The 26,861-nt window shown below is 37.9% G+C and overlaps 1 protein-coding gene across 6 annotated transcripts in view; it reads left to right on the plus strand.

Annotated features, from left to right (window-relative positions):
- KLF12 (Kruppel like factor 12) overlaps positions 1-26,861 on the plus strand; it is a 472,578-nt gene that overhangs the window by 176,722 nt on the left and 268,995 nt on the right. For all 6 annotated transcript variants that reach the window (XM_023186345.2, XM_023186338.2, XM_023186329.2 and 3 more), the window contains one exon: positions 19,323-19,412. In XM_023186345.2, the coding sequence (XP_023042113.1) occupies positions 19,323-19,412 (90 nt within the window). The remainder of the gene's footprint in view (positions 1-19,322; positions 19,413-26,861) is intronic.

The following is a 26,861-nucleotide window of genomic DNA, read 5'->3' on the forward strand; positions in this document are numbered from 1 at the left end:
TGTGAGAGAATGGTCTGTTTCTTCAAAACTCTTGAGAATAGCACCTTGCTACTTTTTATAATTTTATAGACTTGGCAATAGTGGTTACTTTTAGACACTAGTGTTTTTACGTATGTCTAAATATTAATTATAGTATCCCTGAAGTGAATTAGGAAATGCATTATCGAATTGTCCATTTATTTTTAACTGCTTTTTTTGGAGACCATTGTACAGAGTATATTCTTTCTGTTTTTGAATTTTAAAAAGTAGGCTTTGTGATGAAACTTGCAAAGAGATTTTTTAAATATACTTTGTTTTTAGAATTTTGAATTCACAGCGAAATTGAGCAGAAAGTACAGAGAGTTCCCATCTACCCCTCATCTCTACACATACACAACCTCCTTGAAAATTTCAGCATCCTGCACCAAAGTGGTACATTTGTTACAATGGATGAACCTACATTGACACATCATTGTGATTCAAAGTCTGTACTCTACAATAGGACTTACTCTTTGTGTACATTCTGTGGGTTTTGATAAGTGCATAATGATGTGTATTCACTATCATAGTCTCATGAAAATAGTTTTATTGTCCTTGAAATCCTCTATGCCCTTCCTGTTTTATCTTTTTCTTCCCCTTAAGACCTGGCAACTACTGATAATTTTACTGTGTCGATAGTTTTGCCTTTTCCAAAATGTCATACAGTTGGAATCATATAGGATATACCCTTTTCAGATGGGCTTTTTCTTTTCTTCTTTTTTTTTTTTTCACTCAGCAATATGCATGTAAGGTTCCTCCATGTCTTTTCATGGCTCGATAACTAATTTCTTTCTAGTGCCGATTAACTGTCTGGATGTACCACAGTTTATCCATTCACCTACTGAAGGACATTTTGATTGCTTCCAAGTTTTGGGGATTATGAATAATGGTGCTATAAATGTTGCATGGACATAAGTTTTAGTTCATTTGAGTAAATTCCAAAGAGAGTGACAGCGTGATCTTATCGTAAGAATATACTTAGTTTTGGAAGAAGCTAATAAACTGTTGTCCAAAGTGGCTGCCCATTTTGCATTTCTACCAGAAATGAGAGTTCCTGTTGCTCCACATCCTCCCCAACATTTGCTGACATTCGTGTTTTGGATTTTGGCCATTCTAATAGTTGTGTAATGGTATCTCATTGTTTTAATTTGCAATTCCCTAATGATGTATGGTGTTGAACATCTTTTCATATGCTAACTTGCCGTCTTTGTCTTATTTGATAAGGTGTCTATTCAGGTCTTTTGCCCTAAAGTCTCATTATAATACACACTCCTTAAGTTTTATTAAATTTAGGTAAGATTGCAGATTTTACTGTACACATGTCAAGAACCCCCAGTGACTTGGTCCCCCTGGAGTTGTTAACTCCCAGAGTTGTCCACTCTGAGTCCGTAGCAATCCATCAGTTACAATTCGGGATTTCCAGCCTGAGTACTTGTTCTCACAGAGTTTTCTTCCCTGTTAAGTTCTGTTTCTCTATGTCTTCCCATCTTTGTCTCCAATTTTGGGACAGTATTTGCCCTTGACTTCTCTAACACATCTGAGAAGAGTTGTTGATTTTTTCAGTTTATTCAGCTTCTCACCTGTTAGGATGGAGTGGCTACTTCTAATCTTCTTACATGCTAGGCAGGAAACTGGAAAGATTTTTTAAAGAAAATATCCAGAGGATATTTTTGGTTCTTCCAAAAATGCATTGTTAGTTAGAACGCAGTCCTCTTTGTAGTAACTCTAAGAATTTTCTCAAGAAACATTTCCAATATTGTTATATAATCTGAGAATGTGGCTATCATAATTAAAGGCTCAAAGGAGGGCAGAGTCTAATTGTTGTAATTATAAGACATTGTATTTCATTCAAAAATCTGACAAGTATAAATCTTTTTGCTCCTGTGTACTTTCCCCAGACAGAACCAGAAAAGATTTATTTCCCCTATAAGTGAGATCTTTAAAAGTACACTCACTGGCTACTCCCTGAAGTTTAAAAAAAAAAAAAAAAAAAGTATTTGGCACATAATTTCTTTTTTAAGGATGCTAAATACTTACCACAAGACAATAGTATGATGTGTCCATTTGTCTATTGTCAAGGAGCTCCCTAGAACATAAAATACATTATATCATTCTCAGATGAGTTAACAGTATAATATAGATCTCTGCATAATGAAAATATTCACAAAGGTGTTGATAGCGCACTTCAAGCTGTGTAACAGATTCAGCATATCAATTACAAATATAACTTAGTACATTGTTTCAGTTTCAGCTGCATATTTTTAAGGTTTGTATTAGTTAAATTGTAATGTAACCTGAGTATACATGGAAGAGTGTGTATGTGTTTGCATGTATGTGCATGTTACTGGTTAGAGAAACAATGACTCTCTTATACTTTATGATTGCTAACCTATATAGGAACTTGTTTTTTTTTTAATCCCAACCCTTGACTTTTTTTTTTTTTTTAGCCCACTTGACTCTTTTTTTGCCTCACATTTTGAATTGTCAAGCATTTCTTTTAATTGTATAGATAACATTTACAATTATTTTAAAAAGTGAGAAAACATGTCAAAGCAAGTGAAAAATCTCACTCCGTGTTCTGTCAGTTCCAATTTTGAGTGTTTGTCATTTTAGCGTGCTTTTTCTGTTCCATATGCATTATTTTTAAAGTTATAAGAACATACTGTTTTTTTTTCACTTCTTTGTGATCAGTCATTTATATCAAGACAAAGAGCTACATATTTAGTGTATAAATATTCGATGGTTTGAATGTCTCATAATCTATTCATTTAGTTGTCAATTATTTGACATTAGATTAATTTCAATTATTATTTTTAATACTGGAAGCAGGTTGGTTGTTCAGTCACTTTTTGAGACTCACATTGGCTGTGAATATTGTTATTTTTCCAGGATGCCAGTAGGCCTTGATGTTTCTCCTGCATTTGTGTATCTCCAGCTTTCTTCAGGGAGTTTAATAGGGTTTCAGGTTAATGGTAAAAGAAAAAAACTTGCATTTTGCAGTATTTGAGAATGTTGATCCTGCAATTTTATACTTTTAAAAGGTGGTGATGATTTGCCATCATCTGATCTTTCAGACTAAACTATTAGAAGCAAAATGAAGTTGTATTATGCATTGCCCTTTTAAAATCTAGAAACAATATCTTTGTTTTTAGAAAGCATTTACCTGATAATGTGTTGAAAAATAAGGTTCTTAAAATGTCTCTTTATAGTTGCTTGAAATAACCATAATGGGAATCACTTAATATGTAAATATATTACATGAGATATATAATTATACATATGAAGTACATTACCATATACATGTACTATATTTAAACACATCTAATCATATATAATACTTTTAACTGATTTGTAAGTCACTTACCTTATCTACTAGTAGACATCATGATTTTTCTTTTAATATATCTAATAAATAATATATATTTAATATAAAATCCAGTCATATTTTCTAAGGCTTCCTTATGACCTTACATTTTATCTAGTATCAACAATTGCTGAGATTTTCCTCTGCTGCTGGTTAAATTAGTTAAGCTGTAGATATAGAGGAATGATTTCCCTCTGTCCCAAAATGTCTTTGGTGGTGAGATGGAAGAAAATACCATTATATATGGGACAGTGACAATTGGAATAGAGAGGAAAGGCTGGCTGTGACTGGCCAAGGATTGTGGCAACAAGTTTTATGTGGGGTAGCAAGGAAAAAGTTGCTAGCCTGAGAAACAGGGTTGTGTCAATGATGATGTCATTCCTTGATGGAAAATTCGTGGTGCAGAGCAAGATTTGTCTTTCTTGCCTGCGGTTTTTTTTTTTTTTTTGGAAGGGGTGTGGAGGTCAGAGATATTGAATGTGGTTTGGATTTGTTAATTGTGCCATCCCCATGGAATGTCCAGTTGGAGATGTTAAGGGGTCCATTGGAATATAGTTCTGGGTCTTCAGGGATAAAGAGGCCAGTGCTAAAGATACAAAGTTAGGTTTCAGCAATTGGTTGCTGAAGTCTGCCTAGCAGATGAGTTTATGTTCGTGTTTTCCAGTGGGGGCACACCTGAGATCGTGGATAGAGAAGTTTGTTGTTTGGGACTGACTCATACGCTAAGGACTTTTAACATCTCTAGCATCTGGGCAGTAAAGGAAAGTGGCATTGTTTCAATTTTGTGACATTCAAAACTTCCCACTCCCCACCACCTTTCAATTTCCAGAAAGACTGGGTGGAAGCTACAGGTAAGATCATGGTACCAATTCAGTGTGAGAGCCACTGACATGATAGTAGTGTAGAACAGCTTTGTCCAAGAAATATAGAATACAATCCACATATGTAATCTTCAGTATTCTAGTAGACACTAAAAGAAGTTATGATTTTTGTTTTGTAGTAGGCATTTTACAAGTTTAAACAAAAAAATGGCTGGGCACAATGGCTCACACCTGTAATTCCAGCACTTTGGAAGGCTCAGGCGGGCAGACCACCTTAGGTCAGGAGTTCGAGACCAACCTGGTCAACATGGTGAAACCCTGTCTCTACTAAATATACAAAAATTAGCCAGGCATGGTGGTGTGTGCCTGTATCCCAGCTACTCTGGAGGTTGAGGCAGTAGAATCACTTGAACCCAGGAGGCGGAGGCTGCAGTGAGCCGAGATTGCACCACTGCACTCCAGCCTGGGCAACAGAGTGAGACTCTGTCTCAAAAGATTAAAAAAAAAAAAAAGTTAAAAAAAATTAGCTTAACCCAGTGTAATCAAAATACCATTCAACATGTAATTAATTCAAAAATTACAAGACATTCTAAATTGTATTTTTCATACTAAGTCTTCAAAATCCAATATGCTTTTTGCATACATCTAAATTTGGACTAGTCATGTCTCAGCTGCTCAGTAGTTGCAGCAAGTGGCTACCCAGACAGCACAGATATAGACGGTGCAACAAAACTACATGTACAAAAAGAAGTGAATTTGTGGTTTGCTTTTCTGCATATCTCCTACCTTCTAAAACCAATTCCTTCTTTTATACCTATGAATCAACAGTAAGATCTTCTAGAAAGGATCCAATGTTTAAACTTGTGCTTCTTGCCCTGCTGCCCAGCATATCTTTTAATTTTTTATAAGGAACACCCTTCCCCCTTTTCTTTAGCAATTGATTTACATAACTTGTGATAATTTTTATTATATTTCACAGGAACTAGATGGAACAACCACAAGGATATATTAGATTTCATGTTACTTTTTTCTAACATTATTAATAAAATATTATCAGGTTTATATTTCAGTTCATACTGTGAAATATTTTGTTCTTGATATAGGGGTCAGTCTTTGTTTTTGTGAAGGAATGCAAATTCTAAAGATTTCGTCCGGCCAATCTGATGTAGAGCCAAGAATAAAAACTCTGTCTTCTAGTTCCCTGTTGAAAGTTAAATCACTATATTAATTTGGGTAATGGTAGTTTCTTACTTTGGAGACTTCTGAGGCTAATTTAGTAGCTCCTCATTGGCCATGTCTAAGAATGGGGCCAGAGAGCTTTCCTTAGTTGCTATATTAATATTGAAATCTTCAGGTTTCTTTCAATTTCCATTGCTTGAACTAATAAGCAAATTTGCAGCCCTTTTCTGGGATCTTTGCACTTATTTGTTGGAAAAACTTGGATATGCAGAAAGGGTAGAAAGAATTTAAGGAAAATAATAAAATTATCTTTAAAATATTGCTAATTTCCCAGCAGATCTATTCTAAAGCAAATTATAGTATGATTTTATATCAGGTGTTATTTTCTTTTAATATTGAGGTATGATTTTATTGGGAAGTATAATTCAACATAAAATTAAGGTTCCTTCCTTCCACTTTCCCTTCCCTTCCCTTCTCTTCCCTACTCTTCCCTTCCCTCCCCTTCCCTCCCCTTCCCCTCCCCTTCCCCTCCCCTTCCCTTCCCTTTTCCTTCCCTTCCCTTCTCCTTCCCTTTCTCCTTTCCTTTCCTCTCCTTTTCTTCCTCCATCCCTCCCCTACTTCCCTCCCTTCCCTCCCTTCCCTCCTTTCCCTCCTTTCCCGCTTTTCCCTCCCTTCCATCCCTTCCTTCCCTTCCTTTCTTTCATAGGGCCTCACTCTGTTGCCCAGGCTGGAGTGCAGTGGAACAATTACGGGCCATAGCCTCCACCTCCCAGGCTCAAGTGATCATTTCACTTCAACCTAATTAGCTGGGACTATAGGTGCACACCACCATGCCCGTCTAGTTTTTTTAATTGTTATTTTTTATAGAGATGAGTTCTTGCTATGTTGCCAGGGCTGGTCTGAAACTCCTGGGCTCAAGCGATCCTCCTGCCTTGGCCTCTCAAAGTGCTGGGATTACAGGTGTGACCCAGCATGCCTGGCCAAAAGGAAGGTTCTTTTCTAATGAGTTCATAGAATCAGTAATTACAAAATAGTCGTTCTGAAATGGGCTGCTTTACTCCCTCTCCTCCACAACATTTGGCAATTTCTGAAGGCATTTTTGATGGTTAAAACTGAGGAGATGTTTCAGGGATGTAGTGGCAGAAGCCAAGGATGCTACTGAGCATCCTGCAATGTGGCGGACAGCCCCGGCAACAAAGACTTATCTGGTGTAAATGTCCGTAGTACAGATGTTAGGAAGCCCTGGTCTAAAAGAATATCTGAGTTACAGCAATGGATTTCCTCAAATGTACTCTCTCTATTGTCAACATTTGTTTTAGCCATATTCAGCATCAAATAGCAAAAGAGGGTAATAGAAACTTCCTGGGTATAATAAGTTATTCAGTTATTCAAAATTATACTGTTTCTGTTTTTATGGGTCATGCTTATTAAGAGGCTGGCAGGAAGTAACAAGGCCTGAGTAAATGCTGTGCAGTTATGTAATTCCTTAATTTAAAAGTATATTCCAAATTTCTGTTGAATGAATTTTGTTTCCTTTATGACTTTATTGTGGTACGTTTTAGAATTGGAGAAATACTCCAGAAAGGAAAAAAGAATGCTGGATTTAATTTATTTATGTACACACATGCACATCCTACGGAAATTCCAAGAAGAGACAAGCATGGTTGGTAAAATGTGGAAAAGCAGAGGTGGGGAAAGAACATTGTCAAGGTGATGACAGGAACACGTGTAATAGCACAGAAGTATTGGTATTGCTGACTTCATATTGCCCTAAATGCAAGCTAATTTTGAAAGTTTTCCAGGACTCAAATTACAGGCCACTTTGTAGATAACTTCTCCAGTATTCTGTTTGTTAAATATGTTCGGTAATAAATGTCTTTCTCTTAAACAGTATATTTCTGGGTAATCACATAAAGGAGAACGAGTAAAACTTTTTATTTAGCACTGTGTCAAATATAGAATTCGCTTGGTAGGAAGCACTCAGACACTTCATGGTTGTCTTTAGTAGTCAGAAAACATTAGATGTCCTCATTAGGATGAAGGGACTTGTATTTCTGTGTGATCGATGTGTACATCGTCACAGTTTTAAACAGATAAAATAATTCATTGCTGCCACTTACCTTAATTATATGTTAATGTATTCCACAATTATGTATTAATTGTGTGGGTTAGTTTTCTGTCAATTCCTGTCATCATTTACAAAAAACAACTCTTAACAAATCTGTTTTAGTTATATAATAGTTTTATAAAGAATGTAACACAAAACTTAGTGGTTTCTGCAAAGAGTCAAAGAAAATCAGGTCAGTACATCCATTCTAAAAATCAGTTTGGGAAGAATAAGTGAAATACTCCTATTACTAATTATAATTATTTAAGTATTACTTATTAACATTTGTAAAAGACTTATGTGCTAAGCACTTTATATACATTGTCTCTTTGAAGTCTTAAAAAAATTATGTGAAGCGGAAATTTATCAGCATTTTACAGATAAGAAAACTGAAACCAGAAGAAAGTCTCATATACCTGGACTTATATACGTGGTAGAGACTAAACCAGGAAGTCTGATTATCAGGCCCACTCTCTGAGGCAATGTCCTATTCTAACTTGTACTCTTTGCAATAATGAAAGTGTACAGAAGAACGTGTAGACATGAAAGAATGTATTCAAAAAGGTAAAAGCTAATGTAGTCAGAATTCTTGGGGGATATTTGGGTGAAATGAGTTAGATATTTAACAGCATTGTCAGTAAAAATGTCAAATGAATACAGTAATTGCATTATCTGTAAAATTTAATATAACTAAAGACATCATTTGGGAAATCTGGAAAAATCATAAATGGAAAGTGGATATCCTTGAAAAATTGATAGATTGTATATTGGGCCAAACGTATGCATTTAGCCATTTGACTGCCAACTAAGAAATGTCTTTCTTCTCTACATTGTGAGCATCCAGAGTGTTGGTGGGAAAAGAGAGGAAAGGCCTGGCCATTCTTGTTAGGTGTCTGACATGACTGTCCAGACAGTGCAAACTGCTGCAACCTAGTTAATGTTGTAATAATCTTTTAGTCCTAACTACTTTTGTTGTACCTCGTAATAACATGGCAAACACTACATCATGCTTTTATGTGCTTTGATAACCTTTCTCGGATGAAGTAAAACTCTAAAGATCACTTTTTCTGCCTTACTTTTTTTTGAAAACATATATTCCATTAGAAACCAATACCATGCTCAAGGTTTTCAGAGGAAGATAAAATTACATATAAGTGCAAAGTTTTAACTAAATATTTAAATTAGAAATATGTGAAGAGAATGAATGTAGAGTCTTAGAAAAAGACAAAACCGGGCCGGGCACAGTAGCTCACGCCTGTAATCCCAGCACTTTGGGAGGCTGAGGCGGGCGGATCAGGAGGTCAGGAGATCAAGACCATCCTGGCTAACACAGTGAAACCCCATCTCTACTAAAAATACAAAAAATTAGCCGGACGTGATGGCAGATGCCTGTAGTTCCAGCTACTCTGGAGGCTGAGGCAGGAGAATGGTGTGAACCCGGGAGGTGGAACTTGCAGTGAGCCAAGAGCCGAGATTGCGCCACTGCACTCCAGCCTGGGCGACAGAGTGTGACTCCCTCTCAAAAAAAAAAAAAAAAAAAAGAAAAGAAAAGAAAAGAAAAAAACAAAACCTAATTTACTTGTTTAGCAGTGTGCACGTTTTTCTGGCTGCCAAAAACAATTTAAGTTTGCTTGCTCTTTTTTGTTTTCATTACAAGGGCCACATTTTAAAAACTTAACTTGGATTTTTACTTTTCGTGTACATTCTTTTATTTTCCCCAATTCATCAGCACTGTTTTTTTCAGGCTATGCAGGAGATAAACACTCAATGATCCGTGTTGTAGAAAGTTAATCCATTTTGGGTTTGATAAGGAGCAACTTGAAATCATTGTACACAAGAAAAGGTGGAAATTTGGGTCAATAATTATTTCCTTTGTTTCCCACAGAAAATAAATGACTTAATACTTGATAGTAATCTTCATTTTTTCTTGACACAAAAGACCAGTGGTGTTATTTCATTACATACTCCAGTGTTCTGAATGTTTTTTTCATTACTATTCAAACAACTTTTCATAAAGGGAAATGACCAATGAATATGTTAATGTACAGTACTCAAACTTCTACTTCAGCAAATAGCAATTTGTATTTTGTTTTTTGGTTTTGATAACCATGAGTTTGTAGAGTAAAATGGTAGTCAATTTTTTTTTAGAAAATGTGGCTAATCAGAGGATTGGTTGATAGCATTTTTTTTTTTAACCAAACTTGTATTTTCATGTTTGGATAAATTTGACTTTATTAGTCTCTTTTACATGATTCGAACCTGCACAGCTTAAGAGAGATCTTTCCCTCTGTGTAACAGATTTTAGGTAAGCAAAATATATTGAAATTGAATACTACACCCAGATATTCATGTATCCCAGAATGTAGTAGGTCCTTGGAGGGATATAGGAGAAATGTGAAATGGTTTTCTTTTCCTATTTGGTTTCCTGTCTTAACTAAACTTGGTGGAAAATCTAGAAAAATCTTTGTTATTCTTGACACTCTTCTCCTAGCTCTTTCTTACCACCAGCACTTCCTTCATCTCAGTCATCAAAGGCTGTACAGCTATGAACTGTCTCTCAAATATTTTTCCTGCTCTTTCTTCCCACTGCCACACCACCTCTTCCCCTGTCCTGTTGTGATGGGCTGTGAGCTGGCTGTACTTTCTTTTGTATCACATCAGATATCTTTGTAAGTCAGCTACCGAATTGCTTCTAGTCCTGTCTTTCTATAAACAATGCTTAAACATTAGCTTATGCTTAATAAGCCTTCATGACTCCTCATCATCTGTTATGTGATGCCCATACATGTTTCTTCCCCTTTTACATCAAGCTCTCTTAGGGCAGAGAGCCTTTCTGTCTTGCTCACTTGCACCCCTAGCAAGTAGCACCCAACAGGCATTACAGAAACAGTTTTGAAGAAATGAATTACCGTAACATATAAGAAGCTTGATATGGCTCGGCTGTGTGTCCCCACTCAAATCTTATGTCAAATTTTAACCTGGGGGCCTGGTGGGAGGTGATTGGATCATGGGGGCAGTTTCTAATGATTTTTTTTTTTTTTTTTTTGAGACAGAGTCTCGCTCTGTCGCCCAGGCTGGAGTGCAGTGGCCGGATCTCAGCTCACTGCAAGCTCCGCCTCCCGGGTTTACGCCCTTCTCCTGCCTCAGCCTCCTGAGTAGCTGGGACTACAGGCCCCCGCCACCTCGCCCGGCTAGTTTTTTGTATTTTTTAGTAGAGACGGGGTTTCACCGTGTTAGCCAGGATGGTCTCGATCTCCTGACCTCATGATCCGCCCGTCCCGGCCTCCCAAAGTGCTGGGATTACAGGCTTGAGCCACCGCGCCCGGCCAGTTTCTAATGATTTAGCACCACCGCCCTACTACTGTCTTGTGAGTGAGTTCTCAGGAGATCTGGTTGCTTGAAAGTGTGTAGCAACTCCCCCTTTGCTCTCTTCCTCCTGATTCAGCCATGTAAGACATGCCTCCTTCCTCTCTGCCTTCTACCATGATTGTAAGTTTCCTGAGGCCTCCCCGGCCATGCTTCGTGTACAGCCTGTAGAACTGTGAGTCAGTTAAACCTCATTTCTTTATAAATTACCTGGTAGCTGGTAGTTCTTTAGAGCAATGTGAGAAGGGACTGATATAACCTTTCATGACCTGACTCCAAGTTACCTTTCTGGTCTTATCTCTAGTTACTTCTCCAATGAACATTATGTTTTAGCCATGCCAAATTCTGTTTTATTATTCACCAATATGGGGAATTTCCTATCTCTTAAGATTTTTGCCAATTCTCATCCCATCTGTCAACAACTAGCTTATCTCCTAGATCCTGGAGAATGATTGGATCTTGTATTTTTTCATTAGTCCAACAAATATTTATTTATTTGATGGTGTAAGTTTCAAGTCTAGGATAGGAGTACTGTTACAAACAAAAAGAGAACTCTCTGTCCTCCTGGAACTTACGTTCTAATGTAATGGCATATAAAGAGTCTGTCAGGTAGTGGTGAATACTGTGATTGAATAGAATGCCCACAGTCCTGGAAGAAGGAGCATTTTTGATATGGTCAAGATGTAGCCTGAGCAGAATGGCGGACAATGGGGTTAGGGAAGTGGTTAGAGGCACCTGCTGTAGGTCAGGGCAAGAACTTCAGAATGAGCTTGGAGCTCTCCTCTCCATTGTATATGAGATCAGTTTGCCTTTGCCTTGCTGCTTCCACCTCAACTGTGGTGCTTGGTCTCTTGATATATTAGAAGCCTGAAACCCACTAGGCAGAGTTGCTTGCACAGTTCTAGGCTTACACAGCTTTGTAGCAGTGCTAAAGTACCCTGTGCGTTGAGGATCTCTATCCCTGGAAGCAGTGAAAAATTGATTGTCATCCTGAAGTTAGACTCATTATCATTTTCATAATCTTGGACAGATTATATAATCTCTTCAAACTTTAATAATTTTCTTGTCTAAAATAGCTGTAATAAAAAAAAAAAAAGTTGATGTGCAATTAAATGACTGGAATGAAACTCCACAAAACTTTCTCTTTTTAGCTCACTGGTATATCCTAAATAACGGAAACAGTGGCTGGCCCTAAATAAGTATATTGTGAATGAATCAATGTATGAATGAATGATGCAATGAATGTAAAGCACATGAAACAACCTCTGTTACATATGTTCAATAAATGTTATTGTTATAACTGTTATAATTTGTAAAATTAGGGAGCCTTGTGAGGATATTGTGGTGGTATTGCAAATGTACTTCTTGATCGTCTATGAGGCCTGTGTGCTGCATTGGCACTTCTGCCCAGGCTCTTGGTGCCTGGCTTCTGTGTCTAAGCATGTGCCCAGAGAAGGAAGCCCAGCATCATGGACTGGAGCACCTGGCCAACTTTCTGCTTTCTCTCTACTCCTGTTTCCTAGCTCTGGACTGTTGGGGGTAGGTCCTGAGAATTAGTTTCTGCTAGCCTCATCTCCCAGAAAGGATCTTGCTTCTGGCTTCCTTTTCCAGGACTGAAGTCAATTCTCATCTTTACCTGACATCAAACCTACTTGTAAATCCATCTCTACTCTAATACCTGCCTCCACATGTCGGATCTCTCCTCATAATGTTAATACCTCTTCAACTGAACTGAAGTTTTGTCCTCCTTCTCTAGGGTTTGGTTGGTGGTGCGTTAATACTTCTCTTGCCCTGATATTTTCATGCTTTCTCACCACTACTTTTATCCATGGTTCATGACTGTGGTGCAGATGGATTGGAATGGTGGGCACAGGAGAGGCTCTCATTGCATATTTAAGGAAATATTTAGCCAACTCACAGCCCCCAAGTGTGTGTAGTTTTTCAGAGTATGAATGACAGAAATACTTTTCTATTATAATTTATGTAAATGCTGGGATGAAAAGTGTTATTCAGAAGCTCAGATGTCATTTTAACTATCCTCTGCCCAGGAAAGTAGGCGTGGATCTGTTGTAATTCTTAAAAATGTATTGAGGCCTTTGGAAATGCCAGTAGTCAATTTTGGCTCCCAGTTTGGATTGGATTGGTTGCCCTTTTGAAAAGCATCCATTTGCAACTTGAATAAGAACATCTGCTTTTCATGGCTAGTTCAGCAACTATCACTAATAGGAAATATTTTTTTTAAATATTAGTATATAACTGCACATTGTTGTGATAGCTTAGCACTTTACCAACATAGGAAACAGGCTGATCATTGCTATCAGGAAATTAAAAATTGCTACATTACACAGACAGTTTTACTAGTCCTTAGGAGAGGTACTGTTCTATGTGCTTCAATGTGAGGTTTTTAGTGGAAGGATTCTGTTTTTGAAACTGAAGACAAATATTTCAGAATAATGTAATTTGGGTCATGGAAACATATGGGGGATTTCAGTTGGGAGTCCCAGTAGGCCTATGGTTTTGACTCTTATTTTTGTTAATAAAATACAGTTATTGACATTGTTATCCATTCTCCCAATATGCAAAAGAATGTAAGATGAAAGGCTGGGCTAGAATGGCAAAGTCTGTGTTTGAAGGGATGCTTATTTTGTCCCACTTCTGGCACTTTGATTAGTTATATGCCCTCTATGAAGCTGAGTTGTCAGCGTGAGGATATGTGAGTAGAGAAAAGGATGTTTTTACACTGAGCCATTATAAATTAAATGTAATGCTGAGAAGTGTCTGTCCTGAGTATAAAATGTAGAAGGTGAAGTTACTCTTTCATCGAAGTACATGAAACCATTGTGAAAATACTGAGTGAGCCGCCAAAGACAAGAATATTCTTTAAAAGCTGGGTAGCAGATGAAGTTACTTGCTAAATTAATTATGAGATATTGCTAGGATAGAAACATATAATCTCATCAAGTTAAGAAAATATGTGGAAAACTTGACTTAAAGGGAAAAAAATATTAATAGTTTTGAAATAGCTTTGAAACCAAAGCCTTGATTCTCCAAATCATTGCTACTCACCGGTGACCACAAGTTTCACATTTAGTTCCATAACTAAGTTAGCTTAGCTCAGGGAGGAGCTGTTACTGAGATTCCAGAGTGTCTGTGTTGGGACCTTCAATAAGGTGTTCATATTTTTTTTCTATTATATTAGGAGTGTGTATTCATGTAGAGAAAGGTAAGTGAGTGGACAGGTAGGTACATAGAGTATGGTAGTTAAGAGTGCTGGCTTGGGGTCAGACTCATTGGTTTTCACCACAGCTGTATTGCTTTATAATTGTGTGGCCTTGGACAGTTTAACCTCTTTGTGTCTCAGATGCCTCAACATAAGATAATACAGCATCAATCTCTTGGGTTGCGGTGAGGATTAGATGAGCAGCTATATGCACAACTCTTAGTACATGGTCTGGCTCACAGTAAATATGCAAATATCTGTATTATTTTTGTTACCAAGATAATGATAAAATGATTGTTGTTTCATGCCACTGTGTGATTTGTTGCATAGCAGTAGACAACTGAAATAATTACCTAAACATTATTTCAATCTATTAGGTTTGTTAACACTTACCCAGAGAGAGGGAGGAATTCACTCATTTGCTTGTATATGAGCACACGTTTTGCAGTTAGTTGTTAACCTATTAGTGGAACTGGCACGTCTGCAGAAGGGCTTGAAAAAAATTGCTGTTGTGATTGGTGTTTGTTGTTTTTAGGGTAGAGGTGAGATCAGTTGGTTTCTCTAAGAAATCTTTTTTATGCAAACGCCTAATTGCCCTGTAATCTGATTCTGATATTTTTTCTATAGGAAGAGGTACCCACAGGATGTTACTTTTAACCAGTTGGCACTCTTGCATTGTAAACCTTTAAGAATCTGCTTTGCCATCCTGGTGGCTCATGCCTGTATTCCCAGCACTTTGGGAGGCCAAGGCAGATGGATCACTTGAAGCCAGGAGTTCAAGACCAGCCTGGCCAACATGGTGAAACCCCCGTCTCTACAAAAAATAGAAAAAATTAGGCATGGTGGCGCATGACTGTAATCCCAACTGCTCAGGACACTAGGCACAAGAATCGCCTGAACCTGGGAGGCAGAGGTTGCAGTAAGCTGAGATCATGCCACTGCACTCTAGCCTGGGTGACAGAGTGAGACTCTGTCTAGAAAAAAAAAAAAAAAGAATCTGCTATGAAAGTGTCCCAAGCAACTTGATGTGGTGAATCTTGACTGTTCATATGTCCCTTACATCACTGTCTATCATAATGTGGACATGGGGCAGGGCGACATATTCTTATTTCTCATCATCTGTACCTGAATATGAATTTAAAGTGGATGTATATTTAAATAAATATATCATATATCCTGTATCTAGAAAGAGCAAAACAGACACCAGCAGTTATTTTTGACTTACGACAGGAACCTTGTTTAAAAGCTTAGAACTGTTAAGTATTGACTAGCTAGCTCCTTATTACTCCTTATTATATCAGCTCATCCTTCATTGTCTACCAGCCAAACAGCCTACAGGGTGCTTTGTTAAGGTGGATTCCTAGAGCTGCTGCCAGTTGTGCAAAGTGAGTCAAGGTCAGGAGGAGAGAGAGGAAAAGACCTGCCTTGGGTGGTTAGGGGGGCACATTGTAGGAGTTGACCTGGAAAGTCACGCATATTGTGTGTTTTTATGAGTTCTGGTCATTGACGATCAGTCCCTTTCCTTGCTGCACATTACATTCAGAATATTTTGAGATGCTGGGATCAATGGCTGTTGTGCTTACATGGTTTTTGACAGGGAGAGCGAATGTCAGCTCGACTACTGTGTTGCCAACTCTTTCTTTTTCTTTTTTTTCTTTTGAGACAGTCTCACTCTGTCGCTCAGGCTAGAGGTCAGTGGCACGATCTTGGCTCACAGCAACCTTTGCCTCCCGGGTTCAAATGATTCTCCTGCCTCAGCCTCCTGAGTAGCTGATACTACAGGCGCCCACCACAAAACCTGACTAATTTTTGTATTTTTTGTAGAGACGGAGCTTTGCCATGTTGGCCAGGCTGGTCTCAAACTCCTGAGCTCAAGTTACCTGCCTGCCTCAGCCTCCCAAAGTGCTGTGATTACAAGAGTGAGCCACCACGCCCGGCCGTTGCCAATTCATATTTGGTAAATGGGATATCAAGAGTACCCTTACCATCCCATGCACATGAAATTGGTCAACAGCCAACTAACAAATTCTATGGATGATTTTTCATTAATTGGTATAATTCACTTGTGAAACAAGTGTATAAGCATACATAAAGTATTTCTTGAGGGTTGTGTAACATCAAAATGTTGTAAATATACAAAGAATACTACATTACTAAAATTGATGACTGTAATTTTATCTCTTGGGAATCAGTTGAGCTATTGATTCCACAGCAAATGTGTTTTGATTAAGATCATGCCAAGATATGTTTGACAGCAGTTCCAAATTATTGGACTCTATTACATATTTAAAGTCTATGATCATCTGAGATTATATGTATCTGATCTTAGCTCTGAGAGATAAAGTTATCAATATTTTGTTTCAAGGACTGTATTGTCAATGCTGTGTAATTACCATGTGTTGTTTAAAAATCACACACCTTCCTAGATAGTTTGGAGCACGCTGTGATACTGAATGCTGTTGTTTATGAGAACTGGGGTTAGATCCATGAATGCAGAGATGAATGTGCTTCACATGTGTTTGCAACAGGCATATATACAGATTGAATCTGCACTAGTTGAAAGAGTTTAACAGTTGAAGCATAGTTCCCCAGCTGTGAACGTTGTTATTTATGGTGTTTATTATAGTTGTGGCAGTGAATGATTCTAGAAAATCATAGAAAGATTTCCAGGAAAACTTGATTTCTTAAAAAATCGAGAATGTTTTATTTTTTTCACTTGTACATGAAACTAAACTGTACATCTTGACTTTAACACATGTAGAATTATTCAAGAACAATAAAAATTTAAAGAAAAACCATCATGAATATATAGTGATATTTAAATGTGTTAAGTGGAACACAGACCCAGTCAGGTTTTCATGATTTACCAGTTTTTAACTTCAAAGACTCTGGTTAGCTTGCATTTTTTAAACTAATGAGTTTGTCACAGCCAGTGGGGAAAATGGTTAAAGTATATCAGCTGTAAATTAGTACAAAGCACTAAAAGGGACATTAGCCTCTAATCAGATTCTAACAGTTCATTAAATCTGCTTTTCCAGAATCGCTCTTTGTCTTTTCTCCTCTTTTGCTTGGGCCTTCCTTATAAGGCATTTTCTTGCCTTTTCATCTGGGCAAGAACTCCTCCAGGGTAGGAAGCAATATCAGCTCATCCTTCATTGTCTACCAGCCAAACAGCCTACAGGGTGCTTTGTTAAGGTGGATTCCTAGAGCTGCTGCCAGACTCCAGAGAGTCAAGGGCTGGCCGGCTGCAGGAAGGCTTTCCTGAGACTGGATGGTGGTAAGCCAAGCTGGCTGCTGCCAACCACGGAAGCCAGTGACACGTTAGGATTTGAGATCCCTGCCCCATGTGAAAACAACCCACAGGCCTCCATGAAAGGGTTTCAAGTTTAGAACAACTCACCTAAGCTCACCAGTAATATACCACAGTTCCTTCTACTCTAAATTATCTATTAAGATGTAAAATTCTGAAAAAAAGGGACAAGTCAAAAGCAAAAATTTTTTAAAAGTATCCTGCCAGTTTTGAAAATATCGAACACTTATAGGGAAATAATATTGACAGTAATTTGTTTTCTTCTTTTTATCACCTAGTAAACTAGGTGGTGTAGACTTTTTAAATGCTCATTAACTCCAGAGTAAATTTGCTTTTCCTTGTTGATTCCTTGCAGCAAATATTTATGATAAGAGACTCTGTAAATTTTATTTCTTGGAACATTTTTCTTAACAAAAAGAAGAGTCAAGAAATATGAGAAGTAGAGTTTCACTGTACTGCACTCTGTTGGTATCATTTGGTAATAAGAACATGTAATTTATAATTTGTTGAAAGGAGAGTTGTTTTTATTTGTTTATTTTTGAGATGGAGTTTCACTCCTGTTCCCAGGCTGGAGTGCAATGGCGCGATCTTGGCTCACTGCAACCTCCACCTCCCAGGTTCAAGTGATTCTCTCACCTCAGTCTCCCGAGTAGCTTGGATTACAGGTACCTGCCACCACACTCAGCTAACTTTTGTACTTTTAGTAGAAACGGGATTTCATCGTGTTGGCCAGGCTAGTCTCGAACTCCTGACCTCAGGTGATCCATCCGCCTCAGCCTCCCAAAGTGCTGGGTTTACAAGGCATGAGCCACTGTGCCCGGTCCAGTTATTTTTTTTTAACTTGCTCTTTTGTAGAAAAGCGACTATATTAAAAGTGAACACTTGAAGATTTAGAAATTATACTCACTTTTTTCACCAGGTAGGCAAAATATTTAGAAACTGATTTTTTTCCTTGATAAGACCACTTTAGTGTCCTGTGGTTACATTCTGTAATTAAATAAAAATAACCATCCTAAAATCTCAATCAAATTTAGTTCTATCAGATTTGTAGTTGAGTCAATATGTAACAGAGAAATTAGCATTCTAAACAGGTTTAAAAATATGAGCCTGATTTGGGCCTTATGCGAGCACTGATGTGTGATTCTGACTCCCTTCCTTGGTTGCTGACTGTAGAAAATCCCCAAGGCAATGACAATTACATAGAAAATAACCTTGATTTAATCTTTTATAAATGGTGTTTGAAATGTTATTGAGCTACAATATAAATAAGATTTTCTTTTCAAGAGGTGGTAAATTGAGCAAAACATATACCAGAATAAAGACCAAATAATTATTTGTTATTTAGTTCAGCCTAAAAATTCACTCTTAATCTAAGATTTATGTTGGTTGTTTGTAAAGTAGATATTTGGAGGTTGATAGGTAGAAATTTTCATTTGACCAGAATTACCATGACATAAAAATTAAACGTATGGAATTATCTTGCTTTTAAATGATTTAGGCTTTGACTAATAATGAGAGTTTATGAATTTTTATGTGATTTTCTCCTTTATGGGTATCTTCGCACAATACAATTTCCAGAACTAAGGGAAGAGAAAAACTTGCCTTCTGTTTCCTTCCACTATTGTGAAAGTGTGATGAATTGTTGCAGCCCCATATAAATTAATGTAAGGTTTCCATACTCTAGTTTATTACAGTCTGACCTCCAACCCAGAGGTCAGAGAATCAGACTGATTAATTCAACTGCTTGGTCTTTATTTCAAATGAAAGTTCAGAGTAGGGGGATAATTGGTTATGCCAATATTCTCATTTAATTATCTTTATTGTTTAAAAAAATTAGGTTAGCAGTACTAAATGTACTACAATGAGGGAAGACTCTCCCAGGGGTCCTCTTTTGAATGCTTTAGAGCTGAATCTTTCTCTCTCCCTTTTGTTTTCAGAATATCAACACCTTTGAGAACAGAATGTTAATGCTTGATGGGATGCCGGCAGTCAGAGTCAAAACAGAGCTTTTGGAATCTGAACAAGGGGTAAGCACAAGTTTCCAGCAATGCCCCACTCCTTTTGATGAGAGTGGCATTCTTCTGCAGAGTATCCTGAGGTTTGCAGAGCACTTCTACGGTTTCCCTTGCTTAAGCTTTTCTCTCTCAGGTTAAAACAAACAAACAAAAAAAATCTGAGATTGTAGTTGATTTGTATCCATTTGCAACCTCAACTGTTATTTCCTTGGAAGGGATAGTGTCCTAAAAGTTGGAAGGCATGGTGACATTATGAGAACCATATGGCTATATCTAAATTGGTAAATGATTTGAAAAGCTAATAAAAATCCAAAGCAAAGAGGAAGTATTAAAAAATCAGTTGGGAATATAACCTTAGTGTCATCATAGTCTGGTTGATTCTAATCAGGAAATGACAAAGTACAGCTATGAGAATGTTACTGTTTGTTGAATGGGCTTCTCTTTTGACATTTGTACTTGCCCTTTCTTACTGTAGGAGTACTAGGGGATAGTTGATGAGGTCACTGAATTGGAAAAATGTCTTAAATCAAAAGGATTATTTAACAATACATAGCCAAACCAATGAATTAATTTATGGGTACTGAAAATATAAAGACTACGACTGCATATTTTTTTAAATGACATAGATTTTATAATGAACATTAATGTCTTCACTGGTTTAGTTAAGAGCATAAGAGCAGTATAATTGGTTGCAGCATTGGCAATTTTAAGGGATAAAGCACTGCTCATGGGCTGAGTGCCTATTGGCTACCTATCTTATTAAACCACCACCACTGAGGCAGCACAGGTGACTGACAGAAGGACATAAATACGTATATAACCTTTACCTTATCAGTGTCTCTCTTATTAAAACATCATTACTAAAAATTAGCAATGTTTTGTACTTGAACGTTCAAAAGAAATTTTAAATGTGAATAAAATCTCACTGTTTAAGAGTATAAAAATCGATGTGGATGAGTGCATCCAGGATCCCACTCAAAGGGTTAGGGTATTGATGTCCCAAAAGGATTTCATAATGAGGACATTCAAGGTTATGGATCCGGATGGTGTATTTAGAGGGTCTCTTCAATAACTTCTGCCTACCTGAGCATCATGTAGCGGAGTGCGTGGCATGTCAATATAATTTATTTCATTGTAAGCCTGTGTTTGAACAGAGCCTTATCGTGGTAAAAGATGTCTTTTCACCTCTATGTTCTGGGTTGACGTTTTTAGCTCTGAAATAAACTTTGTGGAGTATGTCAACCAATAACATGACTCCACAGTCCTAGACATGATATAATGACCAACTCATATAGATTCAGCCCAAGACACAGGCAGTAGAGGATCATGAGGGAGCAGACTGTGGCAATTACTAACATTGGTTCAGTGTAGACAACCTTTCAGAAAACATCATGTGTTCAACTGGACTTCCTAGCTGGATTCACTAAGTTAAATTCTGTGTATCTTCCAAACCTTATAGATAGTTTTAACCTTTTTTGATTAACCTAACCATGGGGAGGATTTATCTTAGTTCTTTAGAGTTCTGTTTTCTTAATTCATTTCTTAATCTAGTTGCATTATCATGAGTTTAATAAAATAAATTTCTGCTCAACTCATATAGAGTCTAGCATCTTATTCAGAAAGGATAGCCTTTTCCCACTGCTCATGGGGAGAAAAAGTGAAAAAGCAGTCTGTAGGCCGGGCGCGGTGGCTCAAGCCTGTAATCCCAGCACTTTGGGAGGCCGAGACGGGCGGATCACGAGGTCAGGAGATCGAGACCTTCCTGGCTAACACGGTGAAACCCCGTCTCTACTAAAAATACAAAAAAACTAGCCGGGAGTGGTGGTGGGCGCCTGTAGTCCCAGCTACTCTGGAGGCTGAGGCAGGAGAATGGCGTAAACCCGGGAGGCGGAGCTTGCAGTGAGCTGAGATCCGGCCACTGCACTCCAGCCCGGGCGACAGAGCAAGACTCCGTCTCAAAAAAAAAAAAAAAGAAAAAGAAAAAGCAGTCTGTATTTCACAATAATTTCTTCAGCTTGAAATAACAGACAGTCTGTTCAAACTATGCACGTTGGAGGAAGGCAGAAACTACAGCAAATCAGTTAGAAGCGTAGCCCCGGACCAATGGTAAAAGCCAGAATAGTGGGTTGCTGTCACCAGTCCTGGTAATCTTTAACAATATCCATATAGTTCTTTCCCCCTTTTTTTTTTCGGTTTCAAGGTAAGGTCTACCTGAAAGATTTAAGTGCACAAAAAAACAAAAGCCAGTATTCCCAGCAGTTCTGCAGTGTGAGTAAAAACCCCATGTCACGTTATTACAGAAAACGTCTTTTTGTCCTTAGATAGGGACATGAAAAGTTGTGGGTTCATAGGTATTGCCTAATGCCTGTTCTTGAAAATCAATTTTACTCCTCGTGAATGGAGCTGATGTTGGTATTTTAGATTGTGCATGTTGAAGGGAAATAGAACTTTATTTTTTTCCTTTTGGGTTTATGTGTACTTCTTAAATATATGACAGATATAATTTCATTCTCTTTTGTAGCAAAGCTTCAGGAGAATCAGCCGGTAGTGTTTAATGAAATGTATGATGATTTAACTCTATTAGAATACAATTTTAACACTTTTGTAATGCTTTAAATCAACTCTTCTTTAAAACAAAATCTGGAATTTTGGTGACTTTCATTTTTGGCCACTTTACTGGGTTTTTCATTGGAGAAGATGAGGTGGGTGTTATATACCATATAATGTTCAGAATCTTAGAACTATTTTTAGATAAGGAGATCTAGAAGTTTGAATATTTCATGACTTTTTCCTCATTTATGACTTCAAGGCTGGTTGAAGTTTAATTCTTTGTAAGAAAAACACATTAGTGAAATTTCAATAAATAATTACACTCACATGTACAATTATGGGCATTTGTTTATTTATCTATTTTTACGACATAGGGTTTTACTTGCTCTGTTGCCCGGACTGAACTCAAACTCTTGGGTTCAAGTGATCTTCCTGCATAAGCCTCTCAAGTAGCTGGGGTTTCAGACCCATACCCAGCTGATTATGGACTTTTGAAAAAGATGAAACATGTTAATTAACAATGAACAAAAATTGATAGAAACTTGTCTGTGTCACAGCAATGAATGAGAAAGCTTGAAGAAAGCCTGAAAGTGGTACATTGGTTGGAATGTATAATCACTCTGAAAAACCTAGTTTTGGTACTCTATCTTTAAGAAATAGATACTCATCTCAATCTTTTGGTGAAGAAAAGCCGATATTTCTCTCAGGCTGCACGCAGCATTTTAAAGATATGCTACTCTACATGCCCTTGTGTATCACTGCACCAGGAAGGCATGTAGTTGTTGTCTGCTGTGTGTTACAAAGAGTCCTTTAAGTCTTCTGCTGTCAGCCGGACTCTGCATGTCTCCCCACCCCTCCAAGGAATTCAGGACCTGAGGAGCACATTTCAGAAGTTAAAGACAGACTGGGAACAGGCCTGCGTCTCTTCTCTGGAAAGTTCTGGCTGCCTTGCCTCATTCTCTTAATGAGATTTATGCTGTGTGTGTGTGGTCATGTGTCGTCAATCAGAGTGTAAACTCCTAGAGGACAAGGACTATTTCTTATATTTCTGGTTTGTATCTCTTGTAGTTTCTGGCACATGGTAAATACATTATTTATTCAACTTTTCTGGGCATTATAATTAGCATGGTGAAAAATATAAAACCAGTCAATAGATAATTGTCAGCCTGCTCTATGTCATAGGGTTATTGTGAATGTAAAAATCAAAATAGTAAATATTGGAAATACGTGTTCTCATTGGTGACAGGAGTCCTCATCTTGTAGCCATGTCAACTAGATAGGTGTGGTAGCATATGGGCACCACCTCTGTGTGCCTTCTGTTTGGAGTTCTCTGACTCTTGAATTTTTAGTTAAGTGAAAGCTAGGCAGATGATTATTGCAGTCACCTAAAATGTGACTTCAGTTTTCTTCTTGCTTGTTGGTAACACAGCACATGCTGCTGGCAGTCTCTAGGAAGGGCATGTTCTCTTGGGATACACTTCAGGGGCACAGCAAGGAGTGTTTGAATGACTTTGTCTGTGACTTTGGTGTATGTGCCCTGCTGTTACAAGAGCGTCCCAAATGCTGTTAGTCTTTGGATGTTCTAACATGTTATTAAGCAAAGGACTGAAACAAGAAGAAGAGTATTAAAACTATCACACTCAGCTATAAGGCAGTATATAGAGGATACTGCCCCAAAGATATACTACGTGATTTTATTCCTGGCCCTGCAGTTTACCAGCTTGAATGACATTGGGAAGTTATTTTCTATCTCCAGGCCTTTATGTCCTCATCCATACAATGGGGGTGCTAGAGATGAGGCCTTTCCTGCCAGTTAAAGTCTGTCATTCTGTGATCCTGGTGAGGAGCAAGGGGTGAGACAAAGCCTTTCTATTTATGCATTTAAGAGTCTTACTGCAGTGAAGCTTCCTATGTATGGAAGTGTAAATTTACAGACTTCAAAGTGAGAAAGACCTGAGTTCAGATGGTATTCAGCCTGGTACAAGCTATGTGGGTCATCCTTACTCTCCTCTAATCCTACTCACCTGGAAGGTGGAATTAACCACCCATCCTCGCAGGAGCCTGCCTGCCTTTGGTGGGTGCTGAGTCAATGTTCTCCTTTAGAAGAAAGACAGGAGAAAAAGGCCCTATTACTTTCATTTATGTTGCTGCAATCCTCATAAGGTATCTAGTAAGATTTCGACATCTGTGTTAATTCATAATTCTCCAAGTAGATATAGGGTAGATCTGAAATTAGAACACTTTTTTTTTCATTTGAATTTTCATTTAAGCATATCTGGAAGAATGTTTCAAATTCTGATTAGAGTTTATGATGTGAAATAATGGAACACATATAATAATATCAATAACAGAATAAACACAGAATAATGGAACCAAAGAAATGAAAATAGTTTATTCTGCCTAATTTTGTGTATTTGAAATTCTTAAAATGTTTTAAAAAGAAAAGATGAACTCTCTAAATAAAAATATTTTTGAAAACTACATAGGTGCAGAGGACTCAGAGGGAGACCTGAAAGCCACATTTCTTAGTCACCCTCACTGTTTATTTCCTAAGTCTGAGGAATCTGCCACGGGGAAAGAGCTGACCTGAGTGTCTACATTAACTGCAAGGGTGTTGAAGCCATTGGTTATCCTGCCTCTCTTCTCTGCTGTAGAACCAGGTACAGGTCTGATCCGTGGGCCGGTAGAGAAGAGCGGCAATAGTGTGGCAGAAACAGGGAAAGAGATTGGGTGTTTCGCTAATTTTAAGTGGTCTAAGCAGTCAGTAATTGAGTGGAAGTCAGAGTCCTTTCTGTTATCCTTGGGGAAGAGAGCCTAATGCCTCTTTGCCATAGCCATGTAGCTAGGAGGGGTGCAGGCATTGCCGCAGACAAGTATAGGATCACGTCAATACTCCATGCCTTAACTACCAGGAAATATTCACCTTGGCCAGACCAGAGATTCCTATGCACTCCCTCATTTTAGAGGCAGAACAAAAAAGGATAAGAGAGACTTGGTTTTTTCCCTAGAGGCAGCTTGCAGTAACTTTTAGAAACCATTCTGCAGGACGTTAATAATAAAGTGTTGAAGCTATTTCTATATCACAAAGAGCTGACTAGCATCATGAAGCCAGCTGTAATGTAACTTCCTTAAGAGCAGAGCTTATGCTTCATGTTTCTTGTTATTCCTCATCATCTCAGCACAGGAGCTTATGAATAGGCAGGGCTCAATAAATGGTGATTCATTCATGTGCTATTTGTTGTAAGTGAGAGACTGTTTGCCACACTGTGGAATTGAGAGGATTTGGAGATGGGTGCTTTTTTGAAAAAGACTCCAGTCCTTAGGCTTAATTAAAAAAATATAGATGAGTGCAAGTATTGTAGCTGAACCTGGAAATGTGCTATGGAATGTTTACTTAAGGCAGGAAATAAATTACATTAAAATTCAGTAGCATTAGGGGGAAAAAACCCAACAATTAACCTAACTTTTTTCCTCAGTAAACCTATTTAATTTTACACTAACGATCTAGTTTACATCTGTGTGTAAAGGCTTAGTAAGACAGTGTTACTTTAATGACTTTATCAGAAGTGAAAAAAGGGCATTATTAAAAATGCCACTTGCATTACCCTTTAACAGGGGCTCATTATTTCCTCTCCTGCTGTGGAACAGGGGCCAGCGTTTGGCTAAATTGATAGAATTATCTTGGAAATACGAATTTGCTTATCATTTAATATTCTCTGATGACCCACTGCTTGAGATCTTTTGATCTGTAGTGAAATCTGTGCATGTCACTACCTGGCTTCAAAGAAAAACATTTGCAGTTGCTTTGTTATGTCTAATGTGAGAAGACCATTTTTTTTTTAAGCAGAAAGAAATATCTGCTCTTGCAAGACTGATATTTTAAGAAGATATATCCTCCACTAAAGATGCAGAGTTGGACTGATTTTAATAATGTCAGAATGGCCAATAAATATATTAATAGAAGGAATTGAAAATCAATGAGCTGTGATAGTAATTACAGATAGTACCCAAGGGAAATAGAGCAGACAGACAAATCCTTTCCCTCAGGGCCTGCCCCGGGCAAAGCTGTGAAGTTGAGAAGTCTGCCCTTCTTCCCTTTAGCAATATACTTTCTCTTTCAACCGCATTCTCCTGCCACCCACAATCCAGATGTCCCTGCCCTCTGATGGTGCTGTAATGGTTCAAGGTACCAACAGATGACCAGTTCTAACCACAATCTCATTAATTGAAGAGAATGTAAAGTGTTCTTTCCAAGAGTTATTTGCATTTTTATAGGGTCAGTGCTTTGTAAAAAGGAAGATTTTTAAAGGAAATTTCATGCTCTGAGTAATTTGAGCATTTTGATTTCAGGCAAATTAACCTTTCCAGAATATTTCAGCTTCTACAAGACCATGGTCTGCTTTGTCTCGTTGTCTTTGTGGAAGAATTTTTTTTTAAAAATCTGAACCATCAAGCATGTTTTCTCTGTAGATGTGTTTTCTTGAGCTAATGTTTGCATTCTGGTTCAGAGTTGATAAAGTGCATCACAAAAAATATCCTTATTTATTTATTTATTTTTGAGACAGAGTCTCGCTCTGTTGCCAGGCTGGAGTGCAGTGGCACGATCTCAGCTCACTGTAACCTCCACCTCCCAGGTTTAAGCAATTCTCCTGCCTCAGCCTCCCAAGTAGCTGGGATTATAAGTACATGCCACCATGCCCAGATAATTTTTGTATTTTTAGTAGAGACGGGGTTTCACCATGTTGGGCAGGATGGTCTCAATCTCCTGACCTCGTGATCCACCTGCCTTCGACTCCCAAAGTGTTGGGATTACAGGCGTGAGCCACAGCATCCGGCCAAAATATCCTGTTTAACCTTTGGAGGAGTTTTACTTCTGACCACGAAGTATTAACTCCTGTGGGAATTGACTCC

The sequence above is a fragment of the Piliocolobus tephrosceles genome, chromosome X (assembly GCF_002776525.5).
Source record: "Piliocolobus tephrosceles isolate RC106 chromosome X, ASM277652v3, whole genome shotgun sequence".
NCBI classification, from domain to species: domain Eukaryota; kingdom Metazoa; phylum Chordata; class Mammalia; order Primates; family Cercopithecidae; genus Piliocolobus; species Piliocolobus tephrosceles.